The sequence below is a fragment of the Cryptotermes secundus genome, unplaced genomic scaffold (genome assembly GCF_002891405.2).
Source record: "Cryptotermes secundus unplaced genomic scaffold, Csec_1.0 scaffold779, whole genome shotgun sequence".
Classification (NCBI taxonomy): Eukaryota; Metazoa; Arthropoda; class Insecta; order Blattodea; family Kalotermitidae; genus Cryptotermes; species Cryptotermes secundus.
Genome location: NW_019737096.1, coordinates 1,778,099 through 1,794,024, shown reverse-complemented (window position 1 = coordinate 1,794,024; position 15,926 = coordinate 1,778,099). Strand labels below are relative to the sequence as shown.

Genomic DNA, 15,926 nt, shown 5'->3' with positions numbered 1-15,926 from the left:
CATAGCTTCCATAAAGGTCGAGGAATTCTCTATTACCTGAGAGAATATTTGTTTCTGAAGAAGATTCTGCTATGTGTAGTTAGTTAGGAATGTATCTTTCCATAAATTCCCGCTAAGAAAGGCTTACATTCATGGAAGTTTGAAGCATGACTTGAAGCGCTAAGGCTCTGGTGTGTTGGAACATTCAAGCACAAGTAATTCAAACAATATTTTATACTTACGTGTTTACGTGTAACAAATTAAACTGTCATAATTCACGAAGGAGAAAATGTGTATTTAATCGCGTGATGTTCATGTATAAGGAACGACTTTATAGTAACTTCGACAGGTTCACCGAGTTGTTCAATGAACATCTAATTACACTCCACATTATTAAGAGTGTCACTTAACCACGCTCCACGCAAGGAAAAATAAACCATAAAGCTATATATTCCTTAATAAATCTGGCTTCTATTGCCCATTCCTGAGTTGGAAAAAGTCCCACTGCGAAATTCCTAGTGAAATTTATGTCGGTATTTTCAAATGAGAAGAAATTCCTTTACGAGTTTACAGTTGTCGGTTGTTGTGCAGCGTGTAATACAGCTCCGTCATCCTAACTGCCTTCCTCGGATATTAGAGATGCAATACATTTGTCGTGACAAAGAAATGGTGATCAAATTTTAAGGAATAGAAAAAATTTTTATCCTTTTTTCCATATTTGGTTTTGTTTTTTTTTAGTTTCTTAGTGTGGAGTGAAACTGAGTCCACTTGGCAAGTCGGCCACTCTTAGGCCTATTGTATCAGCCCCGGTTGATAGGTGATGATGATGACGACGATGAGTGTCAAGCAGTCAATAGAATGAGAATTGGTAAGGGAAACCGAGGTACTTGGATAAAACCTACCCCGGCACCTCTTTGTCCACCACAAATCCCATATGACCAGACCTGGGAACGAACACGGGCCGTCATGGTGGGAAGCCAGTGACTTACCGCCTGAGCTATGGCGTGGCCATATACTTGGTATATAACAAGAGCTTCCTGAAGAGAGCCATGTTTACGAAAACGTTTAGAGTTTGTTCCCAGACCTATAGATTACTTACTTTTAACTTCCACGATTTCGTGTGGAGTACGCTACACATCCGCTAGAAAGAAACAAAAAACTCCGCGGGTTCAAACCCGGCGGAGGTCGTGGAATTTTTAAGGGCGGAAAAATTCAGGGAACAAGTCCTCCTCCCGTGTCGTAGATTTACGGCACGTAAAAGATTCTCATGTCTCTAGGAGACCTCTGAGCAAGATTAGGCAACAATTTCCCGCCCTCTGGTAGATTGGGGAAATATCAGTACCGACGCCCGCCCTCGTTGGCTGAACGGGGCTGATAGCACGCACCAGTAACGGTGGGTTATGGCGACAGTAGAGATTAAAGGGGGACGCACAATGGACCAATAACTGGTCTAAGTGCATGGGGAAACCCACCCCTTCTAATAATAATAATAATAATAATAATAATAATAGTGCCAACTTTAGCGGATAGAGGGTGTCGCGTGGTCAGCGCAACGGATCCCCGCGGCCGTTAATTTCGGTTTTCTATCCCGGAGCAGCTATTTCCTTGAAATAGCTTCTCAGTTATCCTCAAGAGGCTGAGTGGACCCCTAGAATCTCCATTCATAATCATGCCTGTGTCTTATTTGCGGCAATGCGCCTCGCGTATATTCGGGAGGAACACTCGTAATCTCGACCAGAGAATCTGAGATCCTAATTTAGGAAGTTGTGGCAGTCTTTACTCATTCCACATTAATTTCAGCAGAGTGCCTTGTTATAGACTGCGTCCTTTTTCACGTAAAATCTTTTAACCAGACAACAAATACCATTTATCCTTTCAATTAATTAATCACTCAACCACTAATTCGCAGAGCGAATAAATTAGTCGTGTAAGTATTAACTCGGCGATTTCTCTCGCCTGCTACTTTACCACGCATTCTAGATATATCTATACTACCAGAATAAGAAAAGAAAGTTGCTACCCTGCTTCGCATTCGAAAGTTTCTTGGTTCTAATCTCGGCCTACACATTGGCTGTTCTGACTAAGGATTTGTCATTGGCCGCTCCATAGATCAGGCGGTTAGTCGCCAGCTTCCCACCGCGGCGTCTCCGGTTCAGCCCCAGGTCAGGACATGTAGGATTTGCGATGGACAAAGTGGCGCCGGGGTAAGTTTCCTCCGAGTACTTCGGTTTCCCCTGTCAATTCTCATTCCACTGACTGCTTCACACTCATCATCATCATCATCATCATCATCATCATCATCATCTATCATCTGAGGCTAGTATAATAAGCCAAACAGTGGCCGACGTACCAATTGGACTCAGTCTAATTCCACCGCAAGAAACTAAAAAAAATCTCTCGTTATTTTATTCGATACGTGTAGGAAAACTACAGGAAAATTACATACAATCGGCCACGACCGCTTCTTTCCCCATTTTTTCGAATTCATCATTCACAATCACAGTATCACATATTTATACATAACCTATATAGACGTAGCATATAGTTAAATAATATAATAATCGATAAAAATGAATTTCACTGGCTTTGGTTTAAATAAGTAACCAGTGGCATAAACCTCAAAATATTTACAGTGACGTCGATCACTCTCATCACAGCACTAGAGAACAGCGCATAACAACAAAGCTAACACGCTTGAATCCTTGTTACATACATCAGATCTTTCCATATCTTGCATGCACATGCGTCATTTGATTCTTCCTACGCATCCGTCGCTATCAGCAAACACAGACACAATTGCTCTTTGCGCAGGGAGAATGGCACATGCAACAGCCTCAGTACGACCACCAGATATGGTGCGCTACTGAGGCTCCATTCGTGTGGAATTCCATACAAAGAGTGAAGCAAACGCTAGCATATAATTACACACTGGCAAACACTGGTAGCTCGATCATGGCTGTTAACCCAGTACGTCTCTGAGAGGCATAAAATCATCTATTGAATGCGTATAGGAACCTGTTCTTGAAAATGATCTCTCGCTTCTTTCAATTGCTCATTTTTGCGTGCCCTTACTCCTCCGCCTTCATAAGCCGTCGTCTTGCCCATTCGAATCATGTGCTGGTCGTCTGAGAGTAATATATAAAATCTTGTCCATTAAATGTCACCGCGTGTATTATCTGGCCGACGTGGAAAGATGGCCATAGGATTGATGTTTCGAAGAGAACAAGGAGGAAAATTGATACAGTCCGCATCGTATAAACATGTAACCAAATAATTTCTTTGCTTTCGAGTCTGAGAAATATGAATTAAATTTACAGTATTTTGCTTACAGGAACTAGGATCATCTTACTTCTCCAATTCACTGAATTTGACAACATTTTAAATTACATGACTGGTTGAGACGCCATGATTCGCCAGCCATGAATCATGCTGTACTAGCCATGGAAGAAACTATATACAGGAAATCAGTTTTTAATCTCTTCGTGAGTTTATGTCGCTTTGTACCCAGTAGTTTTTTATGCAAAATTCAATTTTATAACAAACAGAAACAAAAAACAAATTTCGTGGCTTTAATCTGTAAGCGAATTATACCGACCGAGCGACCGCCGCTTGTCGGCGAAGATAGTGCCAACTTTTGCTCCTTCCTCTCCTCCTTCCTTCCTTGCAAAAAATATTAGGGCAATACTCTAAAACAAATCACGTCTTGACCCTTCCACATCCGTTCATACTCATTCTGAAACATCCAGCCGTTCGACTTTGTGTGTCACGTGTTTAAGGAACAAAATGTAACGCAGCGGTTAGCCTACCTCCACTGAGTACGTGCAATACGCATTTCATACACTGCAAAACACACAGCGAAGGGGCCTGTATAAGTCTTGATAACTTCATCTGTATACAAAACAGCTAAAACAGTCAAAGAAAGAGTCCTTGTGTATGCCTAGCGTAGTCAGTATAGCGACTGGCTAATGGCCGCGCCATAGCTCAAGAGGTTAGTCGCTGGCTTCCCACGGCGCGGGGCCGGGTCTGGTCAAGTGGGATTTGTGGTGGACAAAGTGGCGCTGGTGTGTGTTTTCTCCGATTACTTCGATTTCCCCTGCCAATCTTTATTTCACCAAATTCTCCATCATCATAATCACCCTGGGCAGGCTACAATAGGCCAATCAGTGGCCGCCTTGCCGATTGAACCCAATTGGACTCCACCCCCACCCCCACTGAGCGAATTAAAAAAAAAAAATTAAATAGCGACTGGTTGTGGGTTGGATGACCGAAGGGTCGGAGTTCGAGTCTTTTTAGGATCAAGAATTTTCATTTCTGTATCTTGTCCAGACCGACCCTGGGGTCCATCCTATCTCCTATTCAATGGGTACCGGGAGCTCTTTCCCCGGGAGTAAAGTGGCCAGTGCGTGAAGCTGACAAGTCATCTCCAACTAATGCTGAGGTCAAGAAAACTTAGGTCTATACATCTGCTCCCCAATACGCCTTCATGGCGTAGTGCTTAATTAATTAAGCCCAGGGACAACTTTACTTCTTACCTTTACCTTGTATATGCCAACTAACATGTAACTCCCTTGGTCATAGAGTGATCTACCCAGAGACGGTAGCATGGCCAATAACACAGGCCTTCCTTTCTCTCCACATTTCATGACTACAACAGCCAACAGGCGCACATAAAAAGGAAAACAGAGCCTCGCTGGCTACAGGCAATCCATTAGAATGCCGCATAGTATGTGTTCCGAGTTTATAATACGGCATAGCACGCAGTCTGAGTTGAGTTGAAGTCATTGTTGAAGAGGTGAACGCTAAGTCTGTGACTAGAAAACTCAGAAACACTTCTCTAATGATTCTTGCACCTCTGACATTATGCCTCGAATGTTATACACCCTTCTCAGTTTCAAGTAAATTCGATGGAAAAAAGCAATAAATGTCAGAAAGGTATCTTTTAAGCAGGAATGACATGAGAGAAATAAGCCACGAAATCTGTTAATGAGTACAGTTAGCCCCGGCCAGAATTCGAGAAGAGTACCTACGAGTATACCGCTTTTTTTTTATTTACTCTTCCAGGCCATACTCATTTTTCAGAGTCGGTAGGAGTCCTTGGACGAGTGATCAGCCCGTCACAAGGCCTTTAACTAAACAGAGGACAACACAAAAGCAGAATAAACGCATACACACACCATGCCCTTAGTGGGATTCGAACCCACGATCTCAGCGTCCGAGAGAGCGAAGACAGTTTATGCTTTAGACCGCGAGGCTACCGTGACCGACACCTCTACCGCTTTAACTTGGGTAAATAATTCAAGAGTCTGACATGCACTACAGACTTATGCTCTGAGGCGAAATGAAATGGGAACTTCAAGAAGGAAAACAACTTCTCTTTCTCACAATTTCTTACGGCAGCGTCAATCGTAAGGACCATTAGTGATGAGGGACATGCCTATATACTTAACATTCAGAATGCGAACTGTTGCGTGGTTATGGACAGTGGGGCTAAAGTTATGTGCAATTCAAATTTTTCCTCTTCTTACACACATGCGGATTACATTAGCACATGAATGTTCCGAGGAAATAAGCTACTTAACATCACAATGCACACCGAAAGCTACCTCTCGCAGACGGGTCGCAATATCCAGATTGACCCGAAATTTGTCAGGACTTGTGCTGTCGCACTGTGATAAAAAATAATCATAGAAAAAATGACCCTTTTCGAAACTAAATTAATACATATAGAACTATCTGATAGTTGTTGCTTGAAATAAATGATATCAAGAAGCCATATTGGGAGTGACAATTCTTGCATAATTTGTTTCATATTTTCCCCATTTTTGAACTCTGGAAGAACTAAACGCAAAAAATCCACAAAATATTAGTAATTTGGTAATACGTAGTCATGATGACTAACAGAGTATTGAATTTTCGCATAGTGGAGTCCAAAAGGGTTCACTCGGCACGTCGGCCACTGATTGGCCTATTGCTCCTGCCCCGGGTGATTATGATGATGGAGAATTTGGTGGAATGAAGATTGGCAAGGGAAACCGAAGTACTCAGAGAAAACCCGCCCCAGCGCCACTTTGCCCACCAGAAATCCCACTTGCCCAGACCCGGACTCGAACTCGGGCCGCCGTAGTGGGAAGCCAGCGACTAACTGCTAGAGCTATGGCGCGGTCAAACAGCGTATTGAAAATAGACTTACTAAGAATCACAGAGAAGACGTTCCAGTAAAGGAGTATCCAAAATACGAATTCATTTTATTTTATTCTTTTATAACCGTCACAAATGGCTTGATACTTTCTCACTCTCAAAGAACCTGACGAAAGGAAAACGAAGTTTCCTTTTATGAAATATGACATCAATGCTGTAATAATACGAGAGTAATATTATTAAAAAACACGAAGCAACTTACAGTTCTTTAAGGGAATTATAACTGGAAACAACTTCGATTAACAAGATCAGATTTTGGTCAGATATGGTATTAAGAGCACATATTGAATTATAACGATCAGAATTTATTTACAGCTCAAATTACACCATACGAGCTTCCATTTAACATAAAGGCTGAATGCGGTGTCCCAAATCTATGCTGTGTTCAGCCACAGCTGACTTGTCTGGATGTTCGAGACGGATGTGCCGTTGATGCTCCTTCAAGCTCGTGTCCACAGAACGGCCTGTCTGCCCAATACTCGACTGGACGCAATCTGTTGCACCTGCTCTGCTGGTTTACTCGTGGATTACTTGTCTTCTACCCTGAAGATCTAGGCGATACGTTCCTCCGAAACGTCGGTTAACACAATATCTACACGGCGCCACATCCCAGAAGACGGCTTTCTTCATAGTCACAGCCTTGAAAACCTCAAGTCTTACTTGTATGAAGTTGGAAGTCATGAGCGTTAGAACTGAAGAAGGTGTAATACTGATTCAGCCTCAAATTTACTTTATCGCGATATGAAAGACGAGAACTGATAGAGTGCCCACATTTTCTCCTCCCATACCAATGTCCCCAAGGTAACAAGCAAGCCGGGATGACAAGCCATTATGATCATAAATCCAGTTACTATCAGTGATGCCAACATTCCTAGAAGCAATTTCATCAAGTACGAAATTTATCGACGTCCGCAGTGCAGGAGATCTAGGCCCTAAATTATACCGTGCTCACAAGGGTTCCAGTAAGAACCGCCGAGCCATTCCTCTGGCACAACAACAGCTGCAAATCTACCCTCTTGGGGTGGGGTGAAACTGAGTCCACTTAGCATGTCGGCCGCTTTTCGCCTATTGTACCAGCCCCAGATGATATGTGTTGATGAATGTGCAGCAGCTGATGGAATGAGAATTGTCAAGGGAAGCCGAAGTACTCGCATAATCTGCCCCAGTGCCACTTTATCCACCACAAATCGCAAACGACCTGACCTGGGATGGAACACGGGCCGTCTGGGTGGGAAGCCAGCAATTAACCGCCTGGGCTATGACACGGGATCCCATTAAGACTTACTGTGATTTCGATGGTGGCAATGGCGGTACCCCGCCCTTGTAAATGTTAGGATTTAGATGTAGTAAGTTTAGATGGTACTGTTATCAGAATCAGTAATGGAAGGAAAGGTCTGAGAAAAACTACGATCAACTACTTGGTCCCATATTACATTCAGAGGTACAGTTGAGCTAGATTCAGTTCTGTATAAATATGTGGATCTAGATATATTTATTGCATGTAGTAACGAAATTTGTGTTTGTACTTTTTACTGCAGAATATTTTGACCTTATTTGTGTCCAAAACTGAAATTAGATGCATTGTTTCAGTTGCTCCCTTAATCAACGCAGATTGAAGGTGTTTGAAAAAGTGGTGAGATATCCCCCCCCCCCACAAAGGAATAGTAAAATGTACCTTCAGAAATTTACGCAGTCAGACGGTTCATAATTCTTAGTTTTCACTTATTATTATTGGTTTGATTAAACACAGAGAATAAAATTAACAGATCACATACAATGTATTGGCAGCAAGCAATGATTACACAATTTTGGATGCTAGCAAGCAATGATTACACAATTTTGGATGCTGAATCTAAGGATGCATCTTATCTTTAGGATATGAACAGTGTTGATCAGCCTCGAGACACTGTTCAATAGAGGCTTTTTGTCAGGACAATTATGAAACTTCGATTTCCATGGTATGCATTTTTAGAACTTACGAACAAACAGAGGATCGTTACAGATATAACGGTTCAGGTACGCCTCTGCACCTGACGGCTGTTTATTCAACGTGAACCCGGGCAAAGCTCCGCTGTCGATACACAGCAGGTATCAGTCAGTAAGCCCTTTCTCTCCAAACTTAATTATATGGCATAGACTCAAGTGACGATGCCGGGGCACTTCCTACTTCAGTTTTCACTTCTCTGAGCAGCTTATAGGCTTCGTACCACGTGCATCATAACATTTTCTCTCGATTGGTGATCGTCTACAGATTCTGGGTAGATTCGGAATAATCCATTTATATTTCACTGCATCCAGGCTACTTACGCTCGAGTAAAGTAAGTAAAGCTATCCCTGTACCAGGCCGTGAAGGCCCATTGGGTTGTGAGACGTTGAGGGTCCCACATTATCTAGACAATCGGCTGACAGATGGCGGTAAGGTTGTCAGCCTTACGCGCCGGCCGCGCTTAGCTCTCCAGGAAAATTATTTAATTAATTCCTGGTACTCATTTCTGTTAGAGGCTGAGTGAACCCCAGGGCCATAGTGCGGCTGGAAGGATTAGGTCACCTGAATAATCCAGTGACCTCATCGGGACTTGAACCCGCGACCTTCTGGCTTGTAGCATAGCGCCTCAACCAACCACGCTACCGTGTGCCCCCTAATAAAGGAATATGATGTGAACTAAACTGAACTGTCTAAGGTTGTTTCCAGGAATAACACGGGGCTGATATCGATATGAATATAGGAGAAAAAATGGTGTATTGATATGCAGTATATTAAACTGCCTCAGAATAGTGCCCGATTTCTGCATTCACCTACAGTTTCGCTGTGCTGGTCGTAGCCAACATAAATTAGCAGAGTTGTGGCTGGGGATGCAGCGCTCCAGTTAGCAAGTGCCTAGCCCCATGGGATTTTCATGGAGACACATTTTGTCAGTTCGTTGCAGTATAGTTGGGTGAGGCACTATGCTACGAGCCAAAGGGTCGCGGTTTCTATTCCCGAAAAGGAAACTGGATTTTTTAACAGACATAATACTTCCGGCGGGCCCGGGGTCGACTAAGACTAACAGAGATGAGTAACAAGAATCTTCCTGTGGGTAAAGGGCGACTGGCCTTAAGGCTGACAACATTACCGCCATCTGTGAGCCGACTATCTAGAAGGTGTGGGAGCCTCTATGTCTCACAATTCTATGGACTTCCACGGCCTGTTACAGGGATAGCTTTACCTCTGTTACTTCCAGTCTCAGTTGTTTCAGTTTGAGTGATAAATATAGCGAGATGTTTATGAATTTTTATACAGCTGATATATGCTGTGAGGATAAGAATTGGTACAGATGGACGCTTGTTACTAACGTCGCTTCACTATTAGCTTATGTTGTTTAGAGGGCCTCCGAAGTGACCTCGTACCATATGACATGGGGATAATATCAGATAGCTCAAAGCACGCTGAAACACAGTACGAAACCCTATTTTTGTGTAAAATTTGTGTTAACATCTGTTTCTTTCGTTCTTCTTCAACCGGCCACTTTGCAAGAAACCGAACCATCAAAACTCTGTTTCTTGCTTTATCAATCGTGCTAAAAGTAAAGCTCCTCGATTTAAATATCTCGTCATTACTAAGAAAATGTATTTAGTTTCCTAAGTTCAGAGTTCTTTGATTCGATATTTGTCCTAGGTGCAAATATTCTCTGTAGTACCCTCTTGAGGGCAGGAAATTTGTTCTCAGAGGAATATTAGTACCATATTTAACAACTACAAATAACAGGAATATAAATATTTCCCTGCTCCAGCTGGTTCCTCCCTCGCGGATTTTTTCTTTTTCCTCCTCTCCTGAAGATGGAGGGAATATGTTCCTCCGAAACGTCGGTTTATACTATATCTATATCCACATACAATAAGATGGCATTCTTCATAGTCACCGCCGTGAAAACTTCAAATCTTACAAATATTTACTATTCCGAAGTGTCACTGCTTTGGTGAGTATACGAATTGGTAGCAGGAATGCTCATTAGAACCTCGAATTAGCATTCTGCTGAAGCTGCCGTAAAGCTGCCTAAGAGGGAAAATAAAAGGATTGGGACTGCAAAAGCTTTCAAAGAGTCGAAGGCATTCGGACAGGTATCGCCCGTCTAATTCCAACCACAAAATATACTTGCAAAATTGAATTTCGTCATATTGTTGTATCCTGCAATTCTTTCATTTATTTAAACCTCCAAATGAGTTCCAGAAATTATACTTGTATGACTGGAGGCAAATTACGGCTGCTTCCCCAAACTGCGAAATACTGGCCAAAGTAAAATGCAGACGGTGATAAGGAAACGCATATTCTTTATGTAATCAATTCTCTGGGCTGAATTCGAATCTGCAGCTTCAGCGTTAGTTCAGCCTCAGATCGTGAGCTGCTGGGCCACTGGCGTAAGCCTACTTCATAACATAATGTACACAGTAAAAAGTAAAGCTATCCCTGTAGTGGAGGCCCATAGGGTTGTGAGACGTCGAGGGTCCCACATTTTACAAACAATCGGCTCACAGACAGCGGTGAAGTTGTCAACCTTTCATGCCTGCCGCCCTTTACCTCCCAGGAAGACTTCTGGTACTCATTTCTGTTAGAGGCTGAGTCGACCTCGGGGGCCATAGTGTAGCTGGAAGGATTAGTTCAATTTTAAATAATCCAATGACATAATCGGGAATCGAATCCGCGACCTTCCAGCTTGTAGTGCAGTGCCTCAACCAACTACTCTACCACGTGGCCCCAGCATCAAAAATACATTACACCATATGTTACTTTGTGAATACATGATAATTGATTACGGTCTTGTGGGTCTGCAATAGTCAGCAATGTCAGCATACACAGTGAAGAATACATAACTTCTAGCAGTGTCCTACAGTTTCCCTTCTCTTGCCACAGCACGAGCCTACAAGGCTGCATAAGGAGTTCGTGCACTCAAATTTAAATAAAAAATATACATTAAATTATTTACAGATAAGCTAAAGTAATCGTAATTTTATTGTGAAAAGGTTCTTACATGATGTAGATGCCCACTGAGTGACGGTGGAAGGTGACGTCGACACCCACGCCACACAGAACTGCGGAAAAAGGAAACAATTCTCATCATATCACTGTAGGTTGCTATTATACCAATTGCCGTTAGGTTATATATTGTCAAATTGCAGAGTATTGTCACCTGTATTAGTGACTAAAGACGCGGGTTTGGATCGGCGAGTCGATTTATTGGATATTCACTACTCGTAACTACAACTAATTATGACACTTTCAAGATTACTGTAATTATAACACATAAATAATAACTTCAATATCTACTTACACTAGTCGTTGCTATGTAACAGATCTAAGCAATGACTATTCCTCTGCAAAGATTTCCCTATCCGTTTCCTGGCAATGGATTTTTAATACAGGAACTATAAATATCGCACTCAAGTTTAACACTGCTCTTTTCCAACCCGCCTTTGTTATATCAGCTCAGTCGGAATGGTGCTATCGCTGCTACACCTGTTTCTACCTTAGGAGAGTGCATGATGACCTCTGCAAGTTGTTCTCACAGCTCGAACTGAGGAAGGTTGGTACAGGTACGGGAAACTAGCTGGGTCGGTTAGCATGCGACTCAGGGTAGCGGTGCCAAATTAAGCGGTATTCTGGGAGGTGATCCAGCTTCCTGTTGGTTCACTTATTATTCTCCAAACCACACTGTTAATTCATTGTATGTTAATGCTTACATTTACAATATATTAATTGATCTGCAAACTGGGTCTCGGAGCGAGCAAGGGTCACGTCCCTATACTTCAGAATATGGTGAAAAACTAGCAGCGTGGAAATGGCTTGTACATCTCACGCTGGGAATTCAAAAAAATCGAATTCTACTCGGTGCGGACTTAGGGGTATACATGCCATTCCATCTCATTAGGAGAAATCTGAAGGAGGCAACTCACTCATTATGGCCCTTGAGTGGTCCTCATTCACAGGCAATTATAACGAGTTTTGACCAGACTCCTTAGCCCTGTCAGAATCCAGAAATTTCCACACAAACACCGTATTGCACGTCCCAGACAATGAATATGATATTATATATAACGATAAAATTCCAGTAATATCAAAATATAAAATTTTGAATTTAAAATTACCGAAAATGAATTATAAATAAAGTTCACTGTCATTTATAATCACCCAAATAAAAAATGGGTTACGATTGATCAGCGTCAAGTTATCACTGAACTACAACACACATTAAGTCTGCAATAGACACGTGAAGTTTTCACAGGCTGACTTCCTGTACTCTGCTGTACTCCTACTTCCAGGACGCTCTGAACCTACAGCTCACAGCTCTCGTTATATAGCCGCGGCAGAGACCGCATAGCAAACAAAGTTCTATTGTTGTTTACGTCACCGCGTTGCATAGCACGGTCCGATAAGCGGAAATGTGTTTACCGAGCCGTTACCTAGGACGGATTGTATAACCCCGTTGTTCTGCTGTTGCTTGGCGCAGACCGCATAGAATACAGTTTTCCCTCTAAGGTTACATATTTGGAAGTGTTGCTGATTCGTTGCCTGGAAAATGTCTTAATCAAATCTGTTACATTGCTCCCTCCTTAAGGTTCTTCGTCCCGAATAACCTAAAGTTGTATTACCGTTTCTTCTTTTCCGAGGGTTTCTGCTCGTGTCATCTTGTAGTTCGGTTCCTCCTCTTGCGACAATTATTCTTCAGCAGATACCACCGTTCCTTCCTTAAGGCCAGTTCGTCCCTAGCGGTTCACTGCTAAGGTGTCAGTAGATCCAGGTGTATCTCCATCATCCAAAGTCCCCCTCACCCCACCCAAATGGCGGGGGGAAAATAACCGGTGCTCCCACATCCGACTTTTTCTACGTCAGCACGGCTAGTAGGGTTTTCTTCCGTTTAGGAAGGGGTCGATCCCTCCACAACGTCCGATTGTCTTCGTGCTCCGGAGGGCGCCTACACTTCCACAGTGCCCAGTCTCTCACCTTCCTGAACCCGCTGAATATCCCGATTTTTCACTTTACGAATTCCAATCCGACAGCCTTCCTCTCGAAATCCTCTGATGTCCTATGGATTCTGAGATGCAGCTACCGTCTTGTGCATGTGTCCTTTATTCCGATTTTATTATACGTATCGCCGGAGCGACTTTTGATCAAATATATTGCAATAGACAATGACCAGGAATGAATATAAAAGAATGTAGTCATATATTTTAAGGGGGTATCATCCGTACTGTAAGTCGAAGTTGGCACGGATCGTTTAGGGTCCCCCACCATTCCCACTCGTAGCAGCAAGACACTGCTGAAGACCTCCCTCCACCCTCCGAATCCCTAAACCATGTCAATACAAAAGCGTATTTGCTCTTCGTAGACTATGTAAGAACATTTGTTTCGGTTACAATAAAAATACGGAAAATAATAACAGAAAAGGAATTTCCGATACATTTAATATGAGCAGCCCAAAGTATACAGCAAAATATAACAATAATTATAAGTGGAGTTAGAGTAAATGGTAATACTCCGATAGAAGTTAGTAAAAGAATTCGGCAAGAAAGTCCTTTATCACGGATACAATTTAATATTTACACTGACAAAGTCATCAAAGACTAGCTGAAAGTGATCAAAGATTTTAGCAAAGGACTTAATTCCAAACACAATATTATTGGCTGATTATCAGGTGATCGTGACAAATAAAGAAAATAAACAACAAGGAGCACTATGGACACTGAATAATACAGCTATATGATTTGAGGATTTCAGTAGATAAGATAATGGCTGTGAAAAGAATGACGAAGTTGAGGACTAATATAATGATAAATAATAACATAATTAAACGTGTAAGTAACCCTAATTACTTAGGGCACACAATTATAGTAACAATCAACAGAAATTAAGAAATAAAAATATATAGAATAATCAAATATGCAGCACAATATGAAGAAAAATGAATAAAATGATAATAAAAGACAAACAGGTACAATTTCATAAAGCCGTGGCGGTAGCTACAATTACACACAGGTCCGAAATTCAGAGTATAATAAAATAAAAACGGGAAGCAAAAACTGAAATTGCAGAAATGAGATTCTTGAGGAATGTAGCAGGCTACACAAGGAAGGACCAAATAAGAAACACTAAAATTAGGGAAGAGATGAACATCTTTATTCTAAATAATAAAATTCTTAAATCCAGAACACAATGGAAATATCAGGCACAACGAACGCAAGACAGGAGGATTCCGAACGAAATTCTAACACACAACCCCCTTTTTTTTTTCCATTAATGTCAATTTACAATCTACTTGACACTGCAAGTAATAAGCAAATGTGATGGGTGCGACAACCCCAAATTAAGAAGAAATATAGGACGCCTAGAGTTAAGATGGATGGAGCAGCTTATTCTTCAAGAGGACAGAACAGATCACACATGACCTAATCTATGATGAACAAGAAGAAGAAGGTGGTGATTATGAATATGCCATGATGATGATGATGATGATGATGATGATGATGATGGAAAGCAATGAATTTCCATAGCATTACCCCCTCCAATATTCCTGAACTTTAAATGCAGTGCCTTTCGAACTAAAATATTTCAATGCAATTCAAACTTACTTTCACTCAGAGCACTGCGCCGATTTCCTTACCTACAAATCAACTGGTAAAGTTACATATTGCGCAATTTAATGCCTAACTTAGTAGACAGAAGTCACAAACATGAGAGAATGTTTCCACAAACGTTCCTCTCTATTACCATTGGTCTTGAAAAGAAGTGTGCTACATCGAAGTCAACACAGCTATCACGAAAGTGAGATGCATTATGGTGTTATTCCACAAAAAGAAAGTGACGTCGACATTTCATTAGAATCCAATAATTCGTATGGGGTTTCAACAGGTATCACGTGATAAATTCGAATGTATCGAGGTATTCCTGGTATTATTCGTAAGCCACAAATAGTCCTGCAAGATATAAAAGACATTCCATGTGTATCAGAGATCACGCGCATTTGTTCTCCTTATCTCGACGTCTCAGAAAACCAAATTTATGAGTCAGATCAAACCGTCGCTAATGAGAAACCGGGAAGTTAATGTTTAAAACGTGTTTTGAATGAATGAACAGTGAAAAAGGCCAAAGTTCTTAAGCGTGAAATGTCTGAGTTGTAACGATAGGAGAAATGTAGACTAACTGGAGTCATGTGTCTGTTTGTGTGTGTGAGTATTATACTACTGTACATGCTCGCTGTATATTGCGCCCTATAATCCGATAAGAAGATTAAGAAGCCAGGCCTATATTAACAATGTCTATATGCCTAGGAACAGAGTTTCCTCTTCTCTCTGCACTACGGATCCTATGAAAGTTACTAGTAACAATGTCTATATGCCTAGGAACAGCATTTCCTCTTCTCTCTGCACAACGGAACCTATGAAAGTTACTAGTAACAATGTCTACATTGCCTAGGAACAGAGTTTCCTCTTCTCTCTGCACAACGGATCCTATGAAAGTTACTAGTAACAATGTCTACATTGCCTAGGAACAGAGTTTCCTCTTCTCTCTGCACAACGGATCCTATGAAAGTTACTAGTAACAATGACTACATTGCCTAGGAACAGAGTTTCCTCTTCTCTCTGCACAACGGATCCTATGAAAGTTACTAGTAACAATGTCTACATTTCCTAGGAACAGAGTTTCCTCTTCTCTCTGCACAACGGAACCTATGAAAGTTAGTAGGTTCGTTATATATGAGGTTCTTATAACAGTGATT

General features: G+C 41.7%; 1 protein-coding gene across 1 annotated transcript in view; it reads right to left on the bottom strand.

Annotated features, from left to right (window-relative positions):
* LOC111870198 overlaps positions 1-15,926 on the bottom strand; it is a 196,856-nt gene that overhangs the window by 48,326 nt on the left and 132,604 nt on the right. Inside the window, exon 2 of the mRNA XM_023862286.2 lies at positions 11,184-11,244. Coding sequence (XP_023718054.1) covers positions 11,184-11,244 — 61 coding nt within the window. The remainder of the gene's footprint in view (positions 1-11,183; positions 11,245-15,926) is intronic.